Source organism: Oncorhynchus masou, chromosome 8, assembly GCF_036934945.1.
Source record: "Oncorhynchus masou masou isolate Uvic2021 chromosome 8, UVic_Omas_1.1, whole genome shotgun sequence".
NCBI lineage: Eukaryota > Metazoa > Chordata > Actinopteri > Salmoniformes > Salmonidae > Oncorhynchus > Oncorhynchus masou.
The window spans coordinates 27,550,243-27,572,891 of NC_088219.1; the positions used below are offsets into that span (position 1 = coordinate 27,550,243).

General features: G+C 43.1%; 1 protein-coding gene across 1 annotated transcript; it reads left to right on the forward strand.

The window, feature by feature from the left end:
• The first annotated feature begins 1,089 nt into the window (after nt 1-1,089).
• LOC135544472 (ATP-dependent RNA helicase DDX54-like) lies at nt 1,090-10,784 on the forward strand. Its single transcript, XM_064972107.1, has 19 exons — nt 1,090-1,367; nt 2,326-2,455; nt 4,329-4,399; nt 4,478-4,666; nt 4,778-4,827; nt 6,318-6,359; nt 6,479-6,696; nt 6,799-6,860; nt 6,996-7,127; nt 7,237-7,447; nt 7,606-7,737; nt 7,919-8,140; nt 8,329-8,402; nt 8,503-8,706; nt 8,849-9,000; nt 9,136-9,249; nt 9,339-9,449; nt 9,611-9,714; nt 10,004-10,784. The coding sequence occupies exons 1-19, from the start codon at nt 1,251-1,253 to the stop codon at nt 10,291-10,293; spliced, it is 2,625 nt and encodes an 874-aa protein (XP_064828179.1). The 5' UTR covers nt 1,090-1,250; the 3' UTR covers nt 10,294-10,784.
• The last annotated feature ends 11,865 nt before the right edge of the window (nt 10,785-22,649 follow it).

The window sequence follows — 22,649 nt, forward strand, 5'->3', positions numbered from 1 at the left end:
AAATCTATTTCAATTCCAGGTTGTAAGGTCACAAAATAGGAAAAATGCCAAGGGGGTGAATACTTTCACGAGCCACTGCATATTGTCTGCTCCAAAAAATTGGGAAATGTATATTATTTTACACTAATACAATTGCTCAAATAAAAAGATTTTGTTTAACAATTAATACTTTTTTTCTCTCAAAAGTAAATATTATTGATACCCCTGTTTTCAATACCTCACTTTACGAGGATAACAGCACTGAGACTTTTTCTAAAATGTTTTATAAGTTGGGGAACACATTGAGAGGGATCTTAGACCAATCCTCCATGCAGGATCTTTCCAGATCCTTGATATCCTTTGTCTGTGCTTATGGACTGCACTCTTCAATTCAAACCACAGGTTTTCAATGAATTTCAATTCCAGAGACTGAGATGACATTGCAAAATGTTTATTTTGGCCAATTAACCATTTCTTTGTCAAATCAAATCAAATTGTATTGGTCACATACACATATTTAGCAGATGCTATTGCAGGTGAAGCGAAATGCTTGTGTTCCTAGCTCCAACAGTGCAGTAGTATCTAACAATTTACAAAAATATGCAAATCTGAAAGTAAAAGAATGGAATAAAGAAATACATAATTGTGGATCTTGATGTGTGCTTTGGGTTATTGTCTTGCTGGAAGATCCAAGTTGAGGTCCAAGTTTCAGCCTCCTGACAGAGGAAACCAGGTTTTTGGCTAAAATGTCTTGGTACGTGGTAGAGTTCAGGATGCTGTTGACTTTAACATGGGCCCCAGGACCAGTAGAAGCAAAAATATCCCCATAACATCAAAGATCCACCACAATATTTTACAGTAGGTATGGGGTTATTTTCTGCTCATGAGTTCTCATTTCAACTCCAAACCCATTTCAACGCCAAAGGCTCAGTGTAGTTATCCTCGCAAGGTGAGGTATAGAAAGGTATTGACTTCTCAAACCCCAAACCCACCCTGTTCTGTTTCGTAATCATTCCCGGAAATCTCGCGATGTTACGCCTCTGGGTTTAGAAGCTCTGTAATACTACTCACAAAAAAACACAATGACGTCATATCTTGCGCGGACGCACGAGTCCTGCGTTTTTAATCACACGTGTTTCAAAATGTCTGCCGTCTGTGTTGCTGTGTGCTGAACAGTTCATTTACTTTTGAGCACCAATCGTTGTTGTTTTTTAAATTCTGACTAGTTCAAATCGTTGAACAAATTATAAAAAGTGCTGCAACTAATCACAATGGCTCAAAGAAAGAAGAAGCTAACTAAGAAAAAGAGACAGACTGGCCACCGGGAGCCTGACGAGTCGGATGGTGGAGATTTCGAAGTTGCTGCTAAAATTAGGGACGATGATTCTGTAAGAACCATTCGTTTTTCTGTTATTGTAACTATTGTAAACTATTTGCTGTTGTCATTTTAGCAAACGTATGTAAATCTACTTACTATGAATTTACTTAGCTAGTTGATAACCCTTAGCTAGCTAACATGCTAACTTGGCAACTAGCGATGGATGTCAACTTGTGTGCGGGGTTTGCCTGTTTGGCTTTGCGTTCGGGCTAGAATTGATATATCGCCAATTACATTAACCACATTAATAAAGCTAGAAACCTAATTGAAACAATAACAAAGCGTTCTCACCACCCCTGTTTCGCTAAAAAGCTAAGGAATGAGCCTGGAGAAATGTAATCACTCAAATTCGTATACGTATCTATGGATGAAAGGATAGATCATCCATAATATCACCGTTTTGAGGCTATACCGTGTTTGTTTACGTTTTTTACGATAATTGGAGTAAAACAATATTATATTTTGGGTTCTGAATAGGGTATGACAGTTGAAGTAACTTAATGAGGCGTTTCTAAATTATATTCTGCAAGAATAAATGGGCATATATTGGAGCGTGAAGTGTATCCGGGTCTCTGGCGTAAAAGGCAAAACCTCTATGCATCACGCCAACACACTTGGTGGATATTGTAATGTGACTAATATCTAGCCTGCTCCGAACGGGAACGCACGTAAACATTCTTTAAAGTTCTTTCACATGTCCGCCCATGTGTTCCGATGGCCTGACTGCGCCATCCGACCCCTGACACCAGTGTAGCGAGCGGGAAAGCAAACCCGGTCTCTGGTGTAAAAGACAAATATAGATATGCGCATATAGCGAGGATCGCTACTAAGTTCAAAATATATATATCAACTACGGATTCTAGCTTTTAAAGTCACGCTAGAATTGAATTTGAGTGTTTAATTATCGAGTTTAAAAATTTCCATAATGACAATGTCATGGTATTTCATGCAATGAATGTGTTTTTCAGCCTGGAAGAAAGTTACCCCGGTTCCCTGGTGCTTCGTCAGAGTGTCTGTCTGATGTTGAACCAGACACCCGGGAGCTGGTCAGAGCTCAGAACAAGAAGAAAAAGAAGTCTGGGGGCTTCCAGTCAATGGGTGAGAAATTTGAGTTCGCTTATCTGAAGCCCATCTTTGTAAGACACTTACAGATGTTATACAACAAGTGTGTCAAACTCATACCATGGAGGGCCTTGGTTTTTCATTTCAGTTAAGACCTAGACACCGGGTGAGTGGAGTTTCTTACTAATTAGTGACCTTAACCCCCGAGTCTATTGACGCACCCCATCAAAAATCTGCCAGTTTAAGCAAGAGATATTAGTCCCAATACACTGCAACCACCTGTGGCAGCCTTCCGCATCTAAGGTTGAAGATGGCCAAGCCACAGCTGTGCTTGTCAGAGCATGAGACATCACAAAAATCTGTCTTATGAAAATGGCTGTACCGTACACTTCAACTATGACAGACAAAACAAGAAAAAAAATCCAGAAAATCACATTGTAGGATTTTTAATGAATTTATTTGCAAATTATGGTGGAAAATAAGTATTTGGTCACCTACAAACAAGCAAGTTTTCTGGCTCTCACAGACCTGTAACTTCTTCTTTAAGAGGCTCCTCTGTTCTCCACTCATTACCTGTATTAATGACACCTGTTTGAACTTGTTATCAATATAAAAGACACCAGTCCACAACCTCAAACAGTCACACTCCAAACTCTACTATGGCCAAGACCAAAGAACTGGCTTGGCTATAGTGAACCAGAAACAAAATTGTAGACCTGCACCAGGCTGGGAAGACTGAATCTGCAATAGGTAAGCAGCTTGGTTTGAAGAAATCAACGGTGGGAGCAATTATTAGGAAAAGGAAGACATACAAGACCACTGATAATCTCCCTCGATCTGGTGTTCCACGCAAGATCTTACCCCGTGGGGTCAAATGATCACAAGAACGGTGAGCAAAAATCCCAGAACCACACGGGGGGACCTAGTGAATGACCTGCAGAGAGCTGGGACCCAAGTAACAAAGCCTACCATCAGCAAGGGCATTGAAGATGAAATGTGGCTGGGTCTTTCAGCATGACAATGATCCCAAACACACCGCCTGGGCAACAAAGGAGTGGCTTCGTAAGAAGCATTTCAACGTCCTGGAGTGGCCTAGCCAGTCTCCAGATCTCAACCCCATAGACAATATTTGGAGGGAGTTGAAAGTCCGTGTTGCCCAGCAACAGCCCCAAAACATCACTGCTCTAGAGGAGATCTGCATGGAGGAATGGGCCAAAATACCAGCAACAGTGTGTGAACCTTGTGAAGACTTACAGAAAACGTTTGACCTCTGTCATTGCCAACAAAGGGTATATAACAAAGTATTGAGATATACTTTTGTTGTTGACCAAATACTTATTTTCCACCATAATTTGCAAATCAATTCATAAAAAATCCTACAATGTGATTTTCTGGATTTTTTTTCTCATTTTGTCTGTCATAGTTGAAGTGTATCTATGATGAAAATTACAGGCCTCTCTCCTCATTTTAAGTGGGAGATCATACACAATTGGTGGCTGACTAAATAGTTTTTTCCCCCACTGTATATATTTCCTGAGCTTTCTTTTATCTCCTAGATATAGGACACACATCAAAACCTTAATCCATATGATAAATATTTTCACTGTTTTGATGTTTTCACTGAATTTTGATATTCAATGTGTTTCTTAGGGATTTGTTACTAAAGGCCAGATTTTAATGTTTTATCAACCATTTAAAAAAATCACTTTTTTTTTGGTAGTTAGAGGTCCTACAATTCACGATCAAATAGCTAAATGATCCATGGTATGACCCCCCAACCCCAACAGCTTAGACTCTAGAGAATTAATTAATCAATCAACTACAAGGGAGGAGCGAAAACCCGCATACACTTGGTTTTACAGCAATGTGTCCTGAGTGTGTCAAAACAGCCGTCTTTTGTTAATTGCAGGTCTCAGTTACCCAGTTTTTAAAGGAGTCATGAAGAAGGGCTACAAAGTTCCTACTCCAATCCAGAGGAAGGTATGCCAGTGCCCTTGGATCCTTTCACTTTCACTAATATATCAGGTTGATTGTTTACGATACCTCTCTCCCTCTCAGACTATTCCAGTGATTCTAGATGGCAAGGACATGGTTGCCATGGCAAGGACAGGCAGCGGGAAGACTGCTGCGTTCTTGGTGCCCATGTTTGAGAAGCTGAAGGTTCCCCAGGCCCAGACGGGGGCCAGGGCTCTAATTTTGACCCCCACCAGAGAGTTGGCGCTGCAAACCATGAAGTTCACCAAAGAGGTCAGGATAGGTGTTTCATAATCAATTTGTCATCATCACCTTACCCGGGATAGTATGTTGTATTGGTCAGTAACAGCAAATAGTAAATATATTCCCTTTATTTTATTTCAGTTGGGAAAATTCACCGGCCTTAAGACAGCTTTGATCCTTGGTGGAGACAGGTATTAAGTACATCTTCACTCGTGTTGTGTTGAAATTTGTTATTGTCCTTATAAGCATCAACTGAACACTGAACAAGGCCACCAGGGGCCTTTCTCAAAGCATGTGCAGACCAGCTGGAAATTGTGTTCACAGACATTTTCAATCTATCCTTGTCCCAGTCTGTAATCCCGACATGTTTCAAGCTGACCACCATTGTCCTGTTCCCCAATAAGCTCCAAGGTAACCTGCCTAAATGATTATCGCCCCGTAGCACACATCTGGAATTAGGAAGGGGTTTGAAAGGCTGGACATGGCACTGTCATCTCAGACACCCTAGACCCACTCCAATTTGCATATCGCCCCAACATATCCACACATGACACAATCTCAGTTGCACTTCACACTGCCCTCTCCCACCTGGACAAAAGGGAAAATAACTAACTATGTGAGAATGCTGTTCATGTTCCTAGGCCGTCATTGAAAATAAGAATTTGTTCTTAACTGACTTGCCTAGTTAAATAGACTACAGCTCAGTGTTCAACGCCATAGTCTCCTCCAAGCTAGGGACCCTGGGACTGAACCTCCGCAACTGGATTCTGGTCTTCCTGACGGGCCGGCCCCAGGTGGTGAGGGTAGGCAACAACGCCTCACCACGCTGACCCTTAAACACGGCTTTGCTCCCTGCCATCCAGGACCTCGATATCAGGCGGTGTCAGGGGAAGGCCTGAAAAATTGCCAAAGATTTCAGCCCCCCAAGCCATAGACTGTTCACTCAGCTACTGTCCGGCAAACGGTACCGGAGCATCGGCTCTCAGAACATAAGGTTCCGAGACAGTTTCTACCCCCAAGCCAGAACACTGTTAAAATAGCCAGACTGCTCAATAGTCAATTAATGGTGCCAAAATTATCTGCACTGACCCTACACACACTCACTAGACTATATTTACAAACCATGTACACACTCACATACACTTCATATGCGCGCACACATACACTCTTACTCATTATTTGTTGCTTCTACTCTGTTCTTTATTTTACTCGTATTATCTTTCCTGATGTCTAGTCACTTTACCCTGCCTTCATGTACATATCAACCTCAAATACCTTATTATTATCTATCCTGATGTCTAGTCACTTTACCCTGCCTTCATGTAAATATCAACCTCAAATACCTTATTATCTATCCTGATGTCTAGTCACTTTACCCTGCCTTCATGTAAATATCAACCTCAAATAGCTTATTATTATCTATCCTGATGTCTAGTTACTTTACCCTGCCTTCATGTACATATCAACCTCAAATACCTCGTACTCCTACACATTGATCTGGTACTCCCTGTATATAGCTCCGTTGTCTATTTCATTTTATTCCTCTTGTGTTACCATTTTATTTTTAAACTGCATTGTTGGAAATGGCTCGTAAGCAAGTATTTCAAGGTAAGGTCTACACCAATTGTATTTGGGGGATGCGAAAAATAAAATGTGAGATGAACCTCTTGTTTCTTTTCAGAATGGATGATCAGTTTGCTGCGCTTCATGAGAACCCGGATATGTACGTGAACTATGGCCTTTACAATGTACTGCTGTAATTTGCCATAATGCAATTTCAAACTATAAAAAGCTTATGTTTTGTTCTCTGCTGTAGATTTGAGTTATGTCTTCTGCCTTCAGAATTATCGGTACCCCAGGTCGTCTGATGCACGTTGTCATGGAGATGAACCTGAAGCTACAGAGCGTGGAGTACGTTGTGTTTGACGAGGCGGACAGGCTGTTTGAGATGGGCTTTGCTGATCAGCTCCAGGAGATCATCCGGAGGCTCCCAGACAACAGACAGACACTGCTGTTCTCTGCCACCCTGCCCAAACTACTGGTTGAGTTTGCTAGAGCCGGTAAGCCCACCCACATCCTCTGCCTTCTTTTGCAGCCTTTTCATAATAAGTTGTGTACGAGGCAAGATCAGTCGTGCTCTAATAGGGGTGTGTTTTGTGCAGGGTTGACGGAGCCGGTGCTGATTCGTCTGGACGTGGACTCCAAGCTGAGTGAGCTGCTGAAGGTAAAGCTAAAGGACCCGCTAAAACAAAAAAATTCAAAAAATGTGCGCCCAGTTTGAATCCGACATGTGAAACCTGTGATTGATTAATTTACATCATATAAAAGTAGCATAACATTGCATTTTCTCCTCTCCCAGCTGTCGTTCTTCCACCTGAGGATGGATGATAAGCCGGCTCTGCTGCTCCACCTGCTGAGGAACGTGGCGAAGCCACAGGAGCAGACGGTGGTATTTGTTGCCACCAAACACCATGTCGAGTACCTCAAAGAGGTGAGACCCCAGTGAATAAAAGGGTAAACTAATGGATAAGCTTTGGTTGTCCTCAGCCTTGTACTTTTAAACACGTTTTGACTCTAACTCTGTGTTACCCTATGCTTAGCTGCTGTCCTCTGAGGGCGTGGAGTGTGCCTACATCTACAGTGCCCTGGACCAGACTGCCAGGAAGATCAACATTGGTAAATTTGTCCACCGCAAGGCCATGGTGTTGATTGTGACAGACGTGGCTGCTCGCGGTATAGACATCCCCCTACTGGACAACGTCATCAACTACAACTTCCCCTCCAAGGCCAAGCTTTTCCTGCACAGAGTCGGTGGGTAACGCAAACAGTTTGTGGTCAACATGATGTTTTAGGCTATCTTGACTTGTCATTTATATACGTGAAAGGCCAGTGACAACCACCTGAATCAATGAAATATAGCGTCTTCCTCACCATTGACTGTTGGCTCATCTCTGCCTTTTCAACCCCAGGTCGAGTGGCACGCGCAGGCCGCGGTGGAGCAGCCTATAGCCTTGTGTGTACAGATGAGATACCTTTTGTCTATGACCTCCATCTCTTCCTGGGGAGACCCCTTCAGCTGGCTACACCTGACCACCAACAAGGTACCAGCACTGGGCAACAACATGTCATACACAGTGTGAGGGAATGGAACCATTACTAGCCCATTCAGTTCTCTTGTCACACTTGTTTTCTATCATGGACACTCAATTAATTCTCTTGCTTACTCCTACATATTTCTCTCTGTCCCTTCCTCTATCCCCTGCTTAATTTCCCTCCCTCCAGAGTCAGACGGTGTGTTTGGTCGTGTTCCCCAGAGCATCCTGGATGATGAGGAATCCCAGCTGGTCACGGCCCATGAGAACTCTCATGACCTGCAGAACCTGCGCCGCATAGCGGACAATGCCTACAAGCAGTACATCAAGTCCCGGCCCATGCCCTCGCCAGAGTCCTTTAAACGGGTCAAGAACACAGAGCTCCCCAGCATGGCTGTCCACCCACTGTTAGGTCAGTAGGATGACTGACCTGTGAACAGAATGGTCTTTCCAGTGCGCTGCAGATGGTCCATTATGTTGTGATATATAAATAAATGAAGTTTCTGTCTGTGGATCCTCATCAGATTCAGGGTTCTCATGGAAATCCCACACAGACGCTTCCTTAATGTTGCGAAGATATTAACCCACATTTCCCTTCAGGGTCAGGCTTGGAGAAAATGGAACTGGAACGCCTTCAAATGGTGGACTGCATTAAGGGCTACAAGGCTAGAGCTGTGAGTTGGGCTTGAAAATGTGTATCGGACGCTATTCTCTGTAATGAATGAATAACCGCTAGTAATTCTGTATTAAACAACCATGGCACTTTTCCTCCAGACGATCTTTGAGATCAACTCGAACAGCAAGACCAATGCCAGTGTGGTGATGCGAGCCAAGCGCTCCAGGGACACGCGGCTGGTGGATATGTTCACACAGAAGAAGGAGGTTCTGGCTGCAGAGGGCAGGTATCACGTTCCTGTCACCCCCCTGCCCTCCACTCACCACACAGCAGACCAGGAGGACAGTGAAGAGGACTTTCAGGTTAGCGCTACCGAGTATCCATCTAGCATGTACGTGTTCCAATGCTAATCAACAGTGGCGCATAGCGCCACCACAGACAAAGTAGTATCATATGACCAGACCGGATGTCTCCCATGCTGTACTTCTGTAATTTGTCCACCAGGGTGTGTTCTCTGAGGTGGTGGGGGGGAAGAGGAGGAAGCCACATGAGGATGGCGATATGGAGAGGCCAGACAGCAAGAAGACCAAACAGACTGGCCGCGATGAGGAGAACTACATCCCTTACAGACCCAAGGACTTCAACTCTGAGAGAGGGTATGGGAAAAGCTGACTACACAGTCCATTCCACTTTACCGGCTTTAAACACAAGACCAAAATAGTCATTCCGTGAATGTGGGTTTGTAGTATAACAGAGCCATAGTGATATGACTCAGTGTTTGCTGTTTGCAGACTGAGCCTGGGAAAAGAGGGCACAACGTTTGAGCAGCAGGCTTCTACTGCTGTACTGGACCTGATGGGAGACGAAGGGGAAAGACTCAACCAGCACAAACACATGATGAAGTGGTAAGAGGGAACACCGCTGCGCACACACACACACACACACACACACACCCCTATCGACCTCACTTGATATCTCCATCATCTCTCTGCAGGGATCGCAAGAGAAAGCGGTTCGTCAAAGAAACGGGAAAGGAGGCAGACCAGAAGAAGAAGAAGAGAACGGAGAGCGGACAGATGATCAACAACAAGAACAAGAAGAACTTGTATCTTTGTCATCTGACTGATCTTTACTGATGAAAGCTGTTAATAAGGTCTCTGAGGGGAATACCAGCGCCCTCATCTTATTGTGCAGAAGTCCTCACTCTTAATTGTACCACTGCAATGTTATTAGGATGTTCCATCTCCTTGACCCTGTGTGTCTTAGCTATGAGGAGTGGAAGAAGAAGTACAAGGTGGATGACGGAGGGGGTGGAGATTCGGATGGAGAGACCGGAGGTGGAGGCAGAGGAAGGAGGGGTGGAGGAGGAGGTAGGAGTGCAATTCATCAGAGGGCTGTAGCTAGAGTTTGGATCATTTGTTTGTGATGGGTCTGATGAGTGACTAATGTCTTTTAAGTAAAGCTGACATTGTTCAAGCTCCTGTCTGCGGGCTCTACCGCCTAAGATCTATTCCAAAACAGTCACAGCAATATCCAGTTCGATGTATTTTGGCCATGCTACTTGCAATCAGCATGTTAAAATAAATTATGAACAATTGAAATGTTGCCTCGGCCCTTCTCTCCCCTAACCCTGTCTCAATCCCTCTCTCTCTCTTCCAGGCCGAGGACGGCCTGGTCGGGGCCGAGGTGGCCCATCCAGGGGCCCCAACTCCCAGCCCCTGGGGCCCCCTGGGCAGCAGAGGGATGGTGGCTCCCGGGGCCCGCGCTCGGAGCTGAAGACCCGGGACCAGATCCTGAAGCAGCGCAGGAAGACAGAGAAACAGAAGTTCCTGCAGAGTGGAGGCTTGAAGAAGCTCCGGGGCAAGGGCAAGCAGCGCCTCAACGACCAGAAGAAGTCTGGCTTTGGCCGTGGTGTCCACAAGAAGGGCAAGATGAAGAAGAGACTGTGAGAGAGGGGGCGAGTAGTAGATGAGGTGTGGAGGCTGTAGTGAGATATGGAAGGATTGGCAGAGTGGTGACAACGGGTAGAGGCTTTTTTTTAAACCTCCATTAGAGGGTTATGGAGAAACTCCAATGGTGGATCTCAATAGCCTAAAGTTGCTTTCCTCTCATGACTCTTCTGCTCGGTTAATGCAGATGTAGGAAGAGAGAAAAGCAGAGGAAGCCATTTTAGACTTGAGATGCACCCTAACCCAAAAGGTTATTGCAGAGCTCTGTGTATGACACCACAGTGTGGTGCCAAGATCAGATCCCCATCCGTGTCCTCATATTTTATGTGCCTCTAGCCTTAATGCAGAGATTGTGCAAGACGGGGCTAGAGCAAGTGAAACCTGTATTTTACAGATATATTTGCTTCATAACCTATCCAGATGGATTGCTCTCTTAATATGGTATTTGTTTGTGTATTAATTCAGAGCTAATACAAATGTTTGTTGTCATATGTGACTTTGTCATTATTTCATTAGAAAGTCCTAGGAGGAACAGAATGACAGTAGATAATACAAAGCTGCCCAGTGAGTCGAACGCTGTCGACCACATTGTGCAATAATAACCTTCTGCCATTCTTCACCACAAGGGGGCGGTAAAGCCTAGAGAGAAGTCTGCCAGCGGAACCACGGGTCACTACAAACATGTTGTCATTTCAGAGATCTGTATTCATTTGACCCAGCTGACAGCAGAGCAACCGGAGGGTGTTGAGTGATTTGACTCTGGGCCAAGAGTGTGGTGGAGATTGAGGTTCATTAGAATAGGGAGAATTAAGGGAACATTTCTGTCAGCAAAGAGCCGCAAAACCAAAGTCTCGCCTCTCTAAATTGCCTCCCATCGCTCAGCAATAAGATAACTCTATTATTCTACATACTAAACAGGACATATTTGGGAAAGGTCTTTGTAACAGAAGGAAACGGAATGTACAGATTTTCAATAGCCTAGTAAAGTTGTTTAAAATGTTAACATTTTCATTAATATTACACATTTATAGAGTGATGTTGAAAACTAAAGATATGTGTGAATATAATACTTTGACTACATATTTGTTTAAAAAATCCCTTTTTATGAACTCTTAACTATACAAAAAAAGTTAATTTTATAAATTTAACATACTAAACCTACATTAGAAAAATAAGTATGTTTTTGACAAATGTAGGTGTTTATCAAACTGTTTTTGTTATAGCTAACACTGAATTTTGCATTCATCATTTACAGTGCCTTGGGAAAGTATTCAGACCCCTTGACTTTTTCCACATTTTGTTACAGCCTTATTCTAAAATGGATTAAATAAAGCATGTTCCTCAGCAATCTACACACAATACCCCATAATGACAAAGCAAAAACAGGTTTTTAGACATTTTTGCAAATGTATTAAAAATGAACAGATACCTTATTTACGTAAGTATTCAGACCCTTTGCTGTAAGACTCCAAATTGAGCTCAGATGCATTCTGTTTCCACTGATCGTCTTTGAGATGTTTCTACAACTTGATAGGAGTCCACCTGTGTTAAATTCAATTGATTGGACATGTTTTGGAAAGGCACACGCCTGTCTATATAAGGTCCAACAGTTGACTGCATGTCAGAGCAAAAAACCAGGCCATGAGGTCAACGGAATTGCCTGTAGAGCGACGAGACAGGATTGTGTCGAGGCACAGATTTGGGGAAGGGTACCAAAACATTTCTGCAGCATTGAAGGTCCCAAAGAACACAGTGGCCTCCATTCTTAAATAGAAGTTTGGAACCACCAAGACTCATCCTAGAGTTGGTCAAACTGAGCAATCGGGCAAGAAGGGCCTTGGTCGGGGAGGTGACCAAGAACCCAATGGTCTCTGACAGAGCTCTGGAGTTCCTCTGTGGAGATGGGAGAATCTTCCAGAAGGACAACCATCTCTGCAGCACTCCTCCAATCAGGCCTTTATGGTAAAATGGCCAGACGGAAGCCACTCCTCAGTAGAAGCACATGACATGGCAGCCCGCCTGGAGTTTGTCAAAAGGCACCTAAATACTCTCAGACCATGAGAAACAAGATTCTCTGGTCTGATGAACCCAAGATTGGACTATGGTGGTGGCAGCATCATGCTGTGGGGATGTTTTTCAGCGGAAGGGACAGGGAGACTAGTCAGTATTGAGGCAAAGATGAACGGGGGAAAGTACAGCGATCCTTGATGAAAACCTGCTCCAGAAAGCTCAGGAGCTCAGACTGGGGCGAAGGTTAACCTTCCAACAGAACAACGACCCTAAGCACAAAGCTAAGGCAACGCAGGAGTGGCTTCGGGACAAGTCTCTGAATGTCCCCAGCCAGAGCCCGGACTTAAACCCGATTGAACATCTCTGGAGAGACCTGAAAATAGCTGTGCAGCAACGCTTCCCATCAAACCTGACAGAGATCGAGAGGATGGGAGAAACTCAAATACAGGTGTGCCAAGCTTGTAGCATCATACCCAAGAAGACCCAGGAGGCTGTAATCGCTGCCAAAAGTGCTTTAACCAAGTACTGATTAAAGGGTCTATTTCTGTTTTATGTTTTTTTTTTTAAATTAGCAACAAAACAAAAAGAATCTTATTTTGTCTTTATGGGGTATTGTGTGTAGATTGATGAGGGGGGGGGGGGGGAATGTTTTAATCCGTTTTAGAATAAGGCTGTAACCTAACAATGTGGAGAAAGTCAAGGGGTCTGAATACTTTCCGAAGACACTGTATGTACCGAATGTGTGAAGTTGAACAAATGCTATAATTCTATTTGCTGTGGTCTCTCCCTTTGAAAACCGAATGAGAGACGGCAATTCTGTTAACAGGGATGCTGGTCCATGTTGACTTCAATGCGTCCCACAGTTGTGTCAAGTTGGCTGGATGTCCTTTGGGTGGTGGACCATTCTTGATAAACACGGGAAACTGTTGAGCGTGAAAACCCCAGCGCTGTTGCAGTTCTTGACACACTCAAGTCAAAATGGCACCCACTACCATACCCTGTTCAAAGGCACTTACATTTTTGTCTTGCCCATTCACCCTCTGAATGGCACATATACACAATCCATGTCTCAATTGTTTCAAGGCTTAAAAATCTTTCTTAAACATGTCACCTCACCTTCATCTACACTGATTGAAGTGGATTTAACAAGGGATCATAGCTTTCACCTGGATTCACTTGGTCAGTGTATGTCATGGATAGAGCAGGTGTTCCTAATGTTTTGTACACGTCACCTATCATAAACCTGAACACACAGGGTCAGAGAGACGGTGGGTTTTGAAGTCCTGCCATTGTTCTACAGAGCAAGTCAGCTGATGTGACTGGAGAGACATACATTCCATCTGGATGTGGTTAGAGGCAAGCGCTGGTTTGATATGTGTACACGCTATCATGTAGGTTATCTCTTGTCGTAGTTTCCCGTAGGCCCGCTCTACTAGTAGAAGGAAGATTTGTGGCTTCCATTTCTGTTTGGGAATGTACTTGAGGTGAATGAAGATGGCTGATTGGTATTTACAGTTAACATTTATCATTGCCAGGACATCTGACGTGTGTACCTCTCAAAAACGCACACATGCACTTTGAGTAATATATAGCAGGTTCAAATTTCGCTCCCTAATCAATCAGAATATATATATATATATATATATATATATATATATATATATATATATATATATATATATAGTTTTAGCTATCCCAGAGTCACAGTATCCTCCCTGTTTAAATGAATAATACCCATAGTGTAGTACAGGAGATTGGTGGCACCTTAATTGGGGAGGACGGGCTCATAGTAATGGCTGGAATGGAATAAATGCCATTGTTATGAGCCGTCCTCCTCTCAACAGCCTCCTGTGTAGTGTAGATATACTGTACATAGATAGCACTATATTGGCTACTCCAGAACTGGATGGGATCAGCAGGGAGATAACAGTGTCTGTGATAGGAGTTAATCCCGTGGAGATACAGGCCAGCCTGGCTTAATCTCAGCCTGCCCCCTATCAGATGGCCCCTCCGTCCCCCTCTAGGCCAGTGCAGTGCAGCAGCAGCTCTAGAGATGACTAAGAACGGCAGGCTTATCTGTGTTCCTGGCCCTGACACAGCATCCACTTGAGATAGGCCAGAGAGAGTGAAGCCTCAAGGCCCAGCAGGCTCACACAACACAACAGGACTGGCTACTATCGGCAGTGTATGTACGGGGATGATTGTAGCGGAGGATGGCTAACCAAACCACTCTCCACTAAACAGTCAGCTGTTGTGACTGAGGAGGATGTTTTGGTTGTTGTGTTGGCCAGGCTTTTAGTTCGCTATAGGTCTGGACAGAGAAGGACAACGAGATTGGTCAGTAACACTCACAACTCTCTCTCTCTCTCTCTGTTTCTCATTAACACCATACAAATAGTATTTGTATATCATGTGGAACCTTTTTTCCTATTCTCTGCCAATATCAACATAACAGCTGTTTACGAATGTTTGTGTAGATATGCATACTTTTGAATGTATACTATTTTACCCTGCCAAATGTCTTAGCTTCGTAGTCTGCATATTGCCCTATGGGGGCTGCTATCCTCTACTCCAAACATTGACAAGATGGCTGCCGTTTCTCAGGCTATCGCTCATAAGGCAAAGGGCGCTCCTGGAATGACAGGAAAGAGATGACTGACATTAGCCTCTGCAGTTGCCTCAACAGTTTCAGTCTCCAACGCACAAATCTGCTGACAGCAACATATTACCTGTGGACGTTCCTATACACTGAGTATACAAAACATTATGAACACCTGCTCTTACCATGACATAGACTGACCAGGTCAATCCAAGTGAAAGCGATGATCCCTTATTGATGTCACTTGTTAAATCCACTTCAATCAGTGGAGATGAAGTGGAGGAGACAGGTTAAAGGAGGGTTTTTAAGCCTTGAGACAATTAAGACAAATTTTGTGTGTGCCATTCAGAGGGTGAATGGGCAAGACAAAACATTTAAGTGCCTTTGAACGGGGTGGTAGTAGGTGCCAGAAGCACCGGTTTGAGTGTGTCAAGAACTGCAACGCTGCTTGGTTTTTCACCCTCAACAATTTCACGTGTGTATCAAGAATGGTCCACCACCCAAAGGACATCCAGCCACAACTGTGGGAAGCATTGGAGTCAACATTGGCCAGCATCCTTGTGGAAAGCTTTCAACACCTTGTAGAGTCCATGCCCCGATGAGCTGAGGCTGTTCTGAGGGGAAAAGGGGGTGCAACTCAATATTAGGAATGTGCTCCTAATGTTTTATACTCCAGTGTATGTTCTTCCATATGGTTATATAGTATTTACGTGAGGGAGGATTTTGTGGAGTGAAATGTTTCAGTGTTCTCTCTGGTCGCTGCAGGGTTAGGTTGGTTTAAAGTTGTGTTGTAATTAGGGTTTCTGTGTGTTAGAAATAGGAGTGTGGGAACACATTTGGCACAACCTTCTCCGTAGGCCTTTAAAATGGTCTTAAATAAGCTCCTAACCACAAAATACAACTCCATCCACTAGGGCACTTTTAATGTAGCAAGGAATGCACAAAGATATGTCTTAAGTTCTGCTTCAGAGAAAACCAGATTTACTTTAGTCAATGATTATGTTGAACTCAATGTTGGGAAAATGACATTATTACTATGTTAATTATGTTATCACAACATTCACCCTTGATTATTGAATTATTATTTGTATGAATATTATTGTTCTTCCTTTAGTGTCCACATTCATACAACATTCAAACCTGTCTGGAGTTACTAAGAGGTGGCATTGAAGGGTAGTGGGAAACACAAGCATCTTCCAAAAATTCCTCACTGATCCAGAAACAGTGACTATTTTTCACACCTCTCCTCCCATAGTTAATATGTTATTTCCCCTGGAAGTTCTTGGTTTGCTGCCACTCCTGGTGTGCCTTACTGGGCTCTATTAAATAGGCCCTCAGGACACCTCTGGGGAGTTCAAATGTGGTAGAATGGTACAGTACAGCTGGTCTGTCCACCTTAACACACCCAGTCCCCCCCTATACACAGGAACGCCACGTGTTACCACAAAGCTGATTGGCTACTGTCGGAGCCATTGACGTCCGGACTTCCAGACACTGACTGTGGTTTGGGAAGCTCAGTGAAAGCCTGTAGTGCATGTGCTGGCATGAGAGAGGGATTTAGTATTCATCTGATCGCTTTGCCGAGATTATCATTTTATTGTTTTATCATGTCAACAACTTCAGCAAAAGTGTTGGTAACGTCGCTACTTAACATGTTGACTACATTGCAATATGAATGTTCTGCTGTCTCATCTCCCCACGCCCCTCCCTTTCCTTTGATGATGGTATGATGCTTCCCATCCATCCTAATAAAGCAAAATGGAATTAAACCCTTTGTCCGGGCACCACCACCTGTCAGTGACGTATGAGCAGTGGGCCGAGGCCATACTGTAGAAACGACTGCTTTATGACCTGCCTGTCTCTGCCCCCATGTAGTAAATCTCCATTCTCTCTCTTATAGACAGCAAGGAGAATTTTCAGCAGAGACGATTAGTCACACCATACTGCAGGAGAATGTGCTGCTGCGTCCTCTGGGAAGTTTGGGAGGTCATGAAGTAAGTATATGGCCTATCCTGAGTTTCCATGTCAGTGAAAGTATTTGTGGTGTGGGTGGTGAAATACGGTACATTTTTGTCATTTGCTGTTTCACAATTGAATACATAATAAATACAATGCTTTCTACTTGAAATCACTCCAGATAAGTTCACCCCTCCCCCAGAACATGAAAATGAGTCATTCTATATTGCTGACCACCACAATGACAAAAATGAAATGAAAAGGAATATGTAAATGCAAAAAAGCACAAGATTCTCTCATTAATTGAACATTGACATTGATTGGCACTGTGTCTAGTATGTGTGGAGATGTAGAGCCGTATGGTATGTATTCAGTGTTAGAAGCTAGAGGAGAGGATGTGCAGTAGGACATAGGGCCTGTGGCGGCTGTTCTGGAGGAAGGGGCGGCATTCTGGCAGGGAGCCATGCAGCATGGTGGTTATTTTGGGGGAGGCTCAGGTGCCTGGGGCCCAATGAGAAAGCCCTTATAAAGACGTCCCTCTCAATGGATGGAAAGTGGGTTATCAGTCCCACTGTCGCTCTTCACAAGGCCAACTCGTTTGCATCTACTCAACACCTTCCTCCCCTCTCCGGCAGAGCCGACCCTGGCTTCCTAAAGCAACCCTTTGGCTTCCCAAGCACTCTTAACACATCGGATTCTACTCCAGTGCTTTGGGAATGAACGAGGTCCCCTTTCCTCCCTCACTCCCTCCACCTTCTTCCTCATGTGTTTTGCGTTATTTATGAGAAAATAAAGGGCCAAGTGTGTTTTGGCTTGGCCATATCATGGTGCAGCTGGTAGGTTAATGTGATTCCAGTCTTTGGGGAGTCCGAATCATTGTTACAAATGAGATATGCAAACCTCTTCCCTTGGTGGGACACATTCTGTGTGAGTGTGATTAGTTAGAACGTCAGCCCTCTGTTCTCCTGATTATGTGGCATGGAAGATGCACTTCTTTCTGTCATTACTTCAGTGAACTGTCACAGGGTTAAAGTGACTTCCTCTTATTACCCACATGAAAAAAAATTAGTTTACTATAGAATACTATATTACTTACTAAAGTATTCTGCAGTAAACTGTAGTATACTGTAGAATACTATACTACAGACTGTAGTAATCGTCTAGGTGTAGTACTTGCTATAAAATGTTGCAGTACAGTATACTGAAGCAATAAGGCCGCGTTGTGTCGTGCCTAAGAACAGCCCTAGCCGTGGTATATTGGCCATATAGCACAAACCCCCGAGGTGCCTTATTTTTATTATAAACTGTTTACCAACGTAACTGGAGCAGTAAAAATACATATTTTGTCATACCTGTGGTATATGGTGCGATATACCACGGATGTCAGCCAATCAGCATCCAGGGCTCGAACCACCCAGTTTACAACGTAGAATACTACACTTAGAAAAAAAAGTTTGTTATAGAACCAAAAAGGGTTATATCGCTTGCTTCATATATGGAACCTCTAAAAGTTCTATATAGAATCCAATGGTTTTTCATCACGGCACCAAAATTGGTGCCATTTATGAATTATGGCTACTACTAATAAGGTAATATTTTTTAGCTAAGAATATAATATATGTAAGTAGGTAGCCTTGCACAAGCCTTGGATAGGAGCCTATCTCTTGTTTCTGTAGCACGAGGAAGCTTGACGTACAAGTACACCACCTGGACAGAACGCTAGTCTATTGAAGAGCCTTACCCCCAGTCTATATACTTAATGCTGAGTGCCAAGTAGAGATGCATCAGGTCCCATTTTTACAGTCTTTGGTTTGACTCTGCAATAGATTAAACTCACAACCTTCCAATCTCAGGGCAAAAAACGAATCACAAGTCCACTGAGTATAATAAACAATTAAATAATGGAAAAAATAATACCAGGATAGTTTAAAGATGTTATTGTCATTGTATGCAAACATAGTTTGGAAATATGCACTGTCTGCCAGGGAGGAATCTTTTTGTTTGAATGAATGACAACGTCAATCTTGGTACCAAACTTTGTCTATCTTCTTTATGGAACAGTACAGTATGTGTTGTTGCCTGGAGGGTTCCTGAGAAGAAGAAATAAGAAGCAAAAACGTGCAGTTGTTGTCAGCAGCAGCAACAGAGAGATCCTCTGCCTCTGATAGATGGGTTACTGCCAGACTTAGAGTGTGTTAAAAGTTATGTAATGATTAACTAGGCTATTGAATCACCAAGACTCATTTTATTATAAATGGTTTAGATAGATACCTCCTCTCAGTCAGCCCACTGCCCATCACCTGCATTCAACAGAGGTCAGCAACTGTCATCTGACTCCATGCTGAAATACTGAAATAATAGTAACAATTAGCTAATTGTCAATGTCAGGCTGGGTCTGTAGCTCTATTTGGTGTATTCCATAATAAAAAAGTATGTTTATTTATTAGCATTAGCTAGCTAGCTTGTAAAGTGACTAATTAAAGAAGCTTAGCAAGCTAGCTTACGAACGGTGCTCAAATTCTAATACAAATGTATCTATCTAACGTTGTCTAGCCTAGCTAGAGCTTATCATATGACGTTGGCTTCATATATTTGAATTTAAAAAATCAACTTTGCTTACCTTAACAAATTGAAAAATAACTTGGGTATTGGTAGGCTATTTGCAGGTTCATCCACCATCCTCATTCTGGAATGGCAGTTGGTTTTTGAATGGCAGTTAAAATATGAATTTACCAAAAGGTTCTAAATAGAACCCCTTTTTCAATCTAGGAGGGTATGCTTTCATTCAACTCATTATTTCCTCTGGCTTCCAGCTAGCCTGTAGTTTGAAACAGCACAGGTTTGTATGAACCTTGCTGTTTGCCACTCCGACCTGGGCAACATTGTTTAAAAATGTGAAGTAGATCTCCCCCTGAGAGAGGTAATACAGTCAGACATCAACTAGCCATTTTTCTGACTAGGCAAAATCGTGCAGCAGCATCATCATTAATATGGATATAAATGTTCATGCAAAATATCTAAAACAAATGAAAAGGGAGCTAGTTAGCTATCATTTCAGAGTTTGATGTGACTGTCTTAGCTTTTGTTAGCTGTTTGCTAAAATCCACATTAGACTACACTCAGAAGTTTCACTGGGTATATATATATATATATATATATATATATATAGGGTTCATTATATATAGGGTTCATTAATATCTTCCAAATAAGCAAAAGGTTCTACATGGAACCCCAAATAACCTTTTTTCTAAGAGTGTATAGTAAATACTATAGTATTATCCACAACAAAAAACACTATTTTAACTATAGTAAATACTGCAGTATTTATTTTGCATATACCCTGCCCTGTCCCCTCCCCCATAGCCCAATGTGTGCCACCCATAAGTGAGAACCTACATGCCAATTATTGTATTCCCTTCAAGCTACAGAAAAGAGCTCAAGCACTGAACTATCTGGTTAGACCTGTACAAATATTTACAGTTGATGTCAAGCAGCTCACTGAAGTTTTGCTCCTCTCCACCTTTGGACCACAAATCATTTTTCAAACAATATTCATTGAACAAAAGCACTCACACTGCAGGTACACATATATGTTATCTATTTATGTATATAATGTAAAGAATCTCTGTTTGATGTGACTTGAATCTGCACGTAAAAAAAAAAATATTGTTACTATTTCTTTTTTTCTTCTCTTTCCTCCTTTCTTCTCCTCTGAGGAATGTTTTCCCAGATTCTCTTTTCACCGTCTCGGAGCATTCTGCCTCTCTGTGGTTAGGCACTTCATTTGTCTTCCCCAGGATCAGAGAGGCACTGGAAATCAAAATAATCACTGACTTCACTTAGAAGTAATGCAAGAAAGACAGCAAGCCAATATAACAAGATGTCCCGGCTCATTGCAATAGAGCCCACTAAAAATATCAAAGTCAAGACATTAAAGATTTGGAGGAATTTATCAATTTGACTCTTTCTGCACAACAAGTTGATATGTTTCATTGTATTTGTATTTTTATTGTGGTTGCTAGGAATCAGTCATGTTGATTCATTTTATACTGTGAACAATAAAAGAGTAAGGTAGGGTATATTTTTCCACAGAAGATATTTCCATTACTTAATATACTTTTTATGTTAAAAGCATGTTCAAATATGAAGCCATTACTATTAAATAGTCAACATTCCACAACTGAGATGTGTACCCACTTCTCACACCTAGTTCTAATCCTAATGCTGTCACTAATTCATCATTCTTTACATGTACAATTATACAGTAATTATTAAACATTAAACAGTAAGTGTTGTGAATAAGTAATATATCAGGATGTCCAGGGGACTCTGTGGTCTTGTTGTGCGTTAATGTATCTAAAAACGCTGTTCTTCTTTTTGCAAGGTTATTTGCAGCCAACTGCATCTGGCCATTCTGTAACTGTGGCCTTGGACTGGGTGGTGAACTGCAGTGTCCTTTGTCTCCACGGGGTGTCACTCCAGTCATTGGCTCAGCGTTAGCTCTCAGAGAAAGTTGAGTGCTTGTGACCTTTTCTTCTCGTGTGCTTGTTTTCAGATTCTGGATGGGGGAGGGGGGTGGGGGGAGGGGGGTCACCAGCAACACCATGCAGCAGTTGAAGGAACTAAAGCCTATTCCATCAGAAAACTTCATGATGCAAATGCCCTTGCCCCATTCTCCCATCTCCCTCTTGCTCCCTCCTGCGACTCCTCCTCTCCCTGTCTTCCCCTTTTGCTAGACCTGGGTGGCACACAGGTCCTGACCACTGGCGCAGTGTGGCGCCGAGGAGGCGAGGAGGGGGTGTGGGCGGAGGGGTGAGGGGGCCGAAACAGCATTGGCGAGGGCAGAGACCCCGGAAATGTCCTGGAAGTGTGTTGTGGACAGGGGCCAGACAGGACGTGACCCACCGGAGGAAGCCCACTGCCCAATAGGAGTAGGAGCCATCAATCAACACCCTTGGCCCCGCCCATGGACCACCACTTCAAACACACAGGATTAGATTCCTTTTCTATTTGGCCTTTATTTCATGAGGCAACTCCTGGTGATCTTATTAATCATTATCACTATCTTTCAATGGTGACCTATGGGCCCAGTAATACAAGCATTCCAAACATCCATTTACAGACGATAAATTAGAACGCTACGAAAGACAGACATCCCCTTCAGCCTCCATTAATCTTATCCAGAAAATCGAAAGGAGAGCATCTCACACCACGTCATTTTTCTAGTTTGGATATCATTGGATGCTGAAGACGCTTTCTCCAGAGTTGCTTGTATGGTGTATATACATTCCTTTCTACTTTGAATCTATTGTAATTCATCCATTTGTTTTGTCCTCCTGCTTAATTGGAGAATGTGACCTATGTACAGGGCAGCCACCTGTAGTTGGCAGACATCTTGCTGCTTTATTTCTCTTTTGAAGCACATTGTAATTTAGCAGGGCGACTTCATGACTCCCACTGACTTCATGGCCGGAGGAGATCAAAGGGGCAGACTAATTTCTCTGGGCTGTAGGGGTTCATGGCGAGAAGGAAGGGCCCTGGACGAATGACCACAAGGTCAGGAACTCAGTTCCGGTGAGGGCAGAGGGCCTGGACTGGCCTGAGTCACCAATGTAGGGCTATCATGCAGCTGTGAGGGAATCTTGTTGTTATTGATGATGGTGGTGGTGATGTTGATGAAGGATATGAGAACTGAGAAGGAGGGAATTTATTATAAAGAAATTGATATTTCACTGATTGGTTATACTTGGGGATATTTGGTTGGGTCGCTCTAGTTTTCACAGGCCTTCAT

What these genes read in the sequence shown, in the direction of transcription:
- LOC135544472 (XM_064972107.1), top strand. Translation starts at nt 1,251, where the DNA reads ATGGCTCAAAGAAAGAAGAAGCTAACTAAGAAAAAGAGACAGACTGGC. An exon ending in AGGGCTACAAGGCTAGAGCT is followed by an intron (nt 8,403 to 8,502) that starts GTGAGTTGGGCT and finishes CTTTTCCTCCAG; the next exon opens with ACGATCTTTGAGATCAACTC. An exon ending in AACAAGAACAAGAAGAACTT is followed by an intron (nt 9,450 to 9,610) that starts GTATCTTTGTCA and finishes TGTGTGTCTTAG; the next exon opens with CTATGAGGAGTGGAAGAAGA.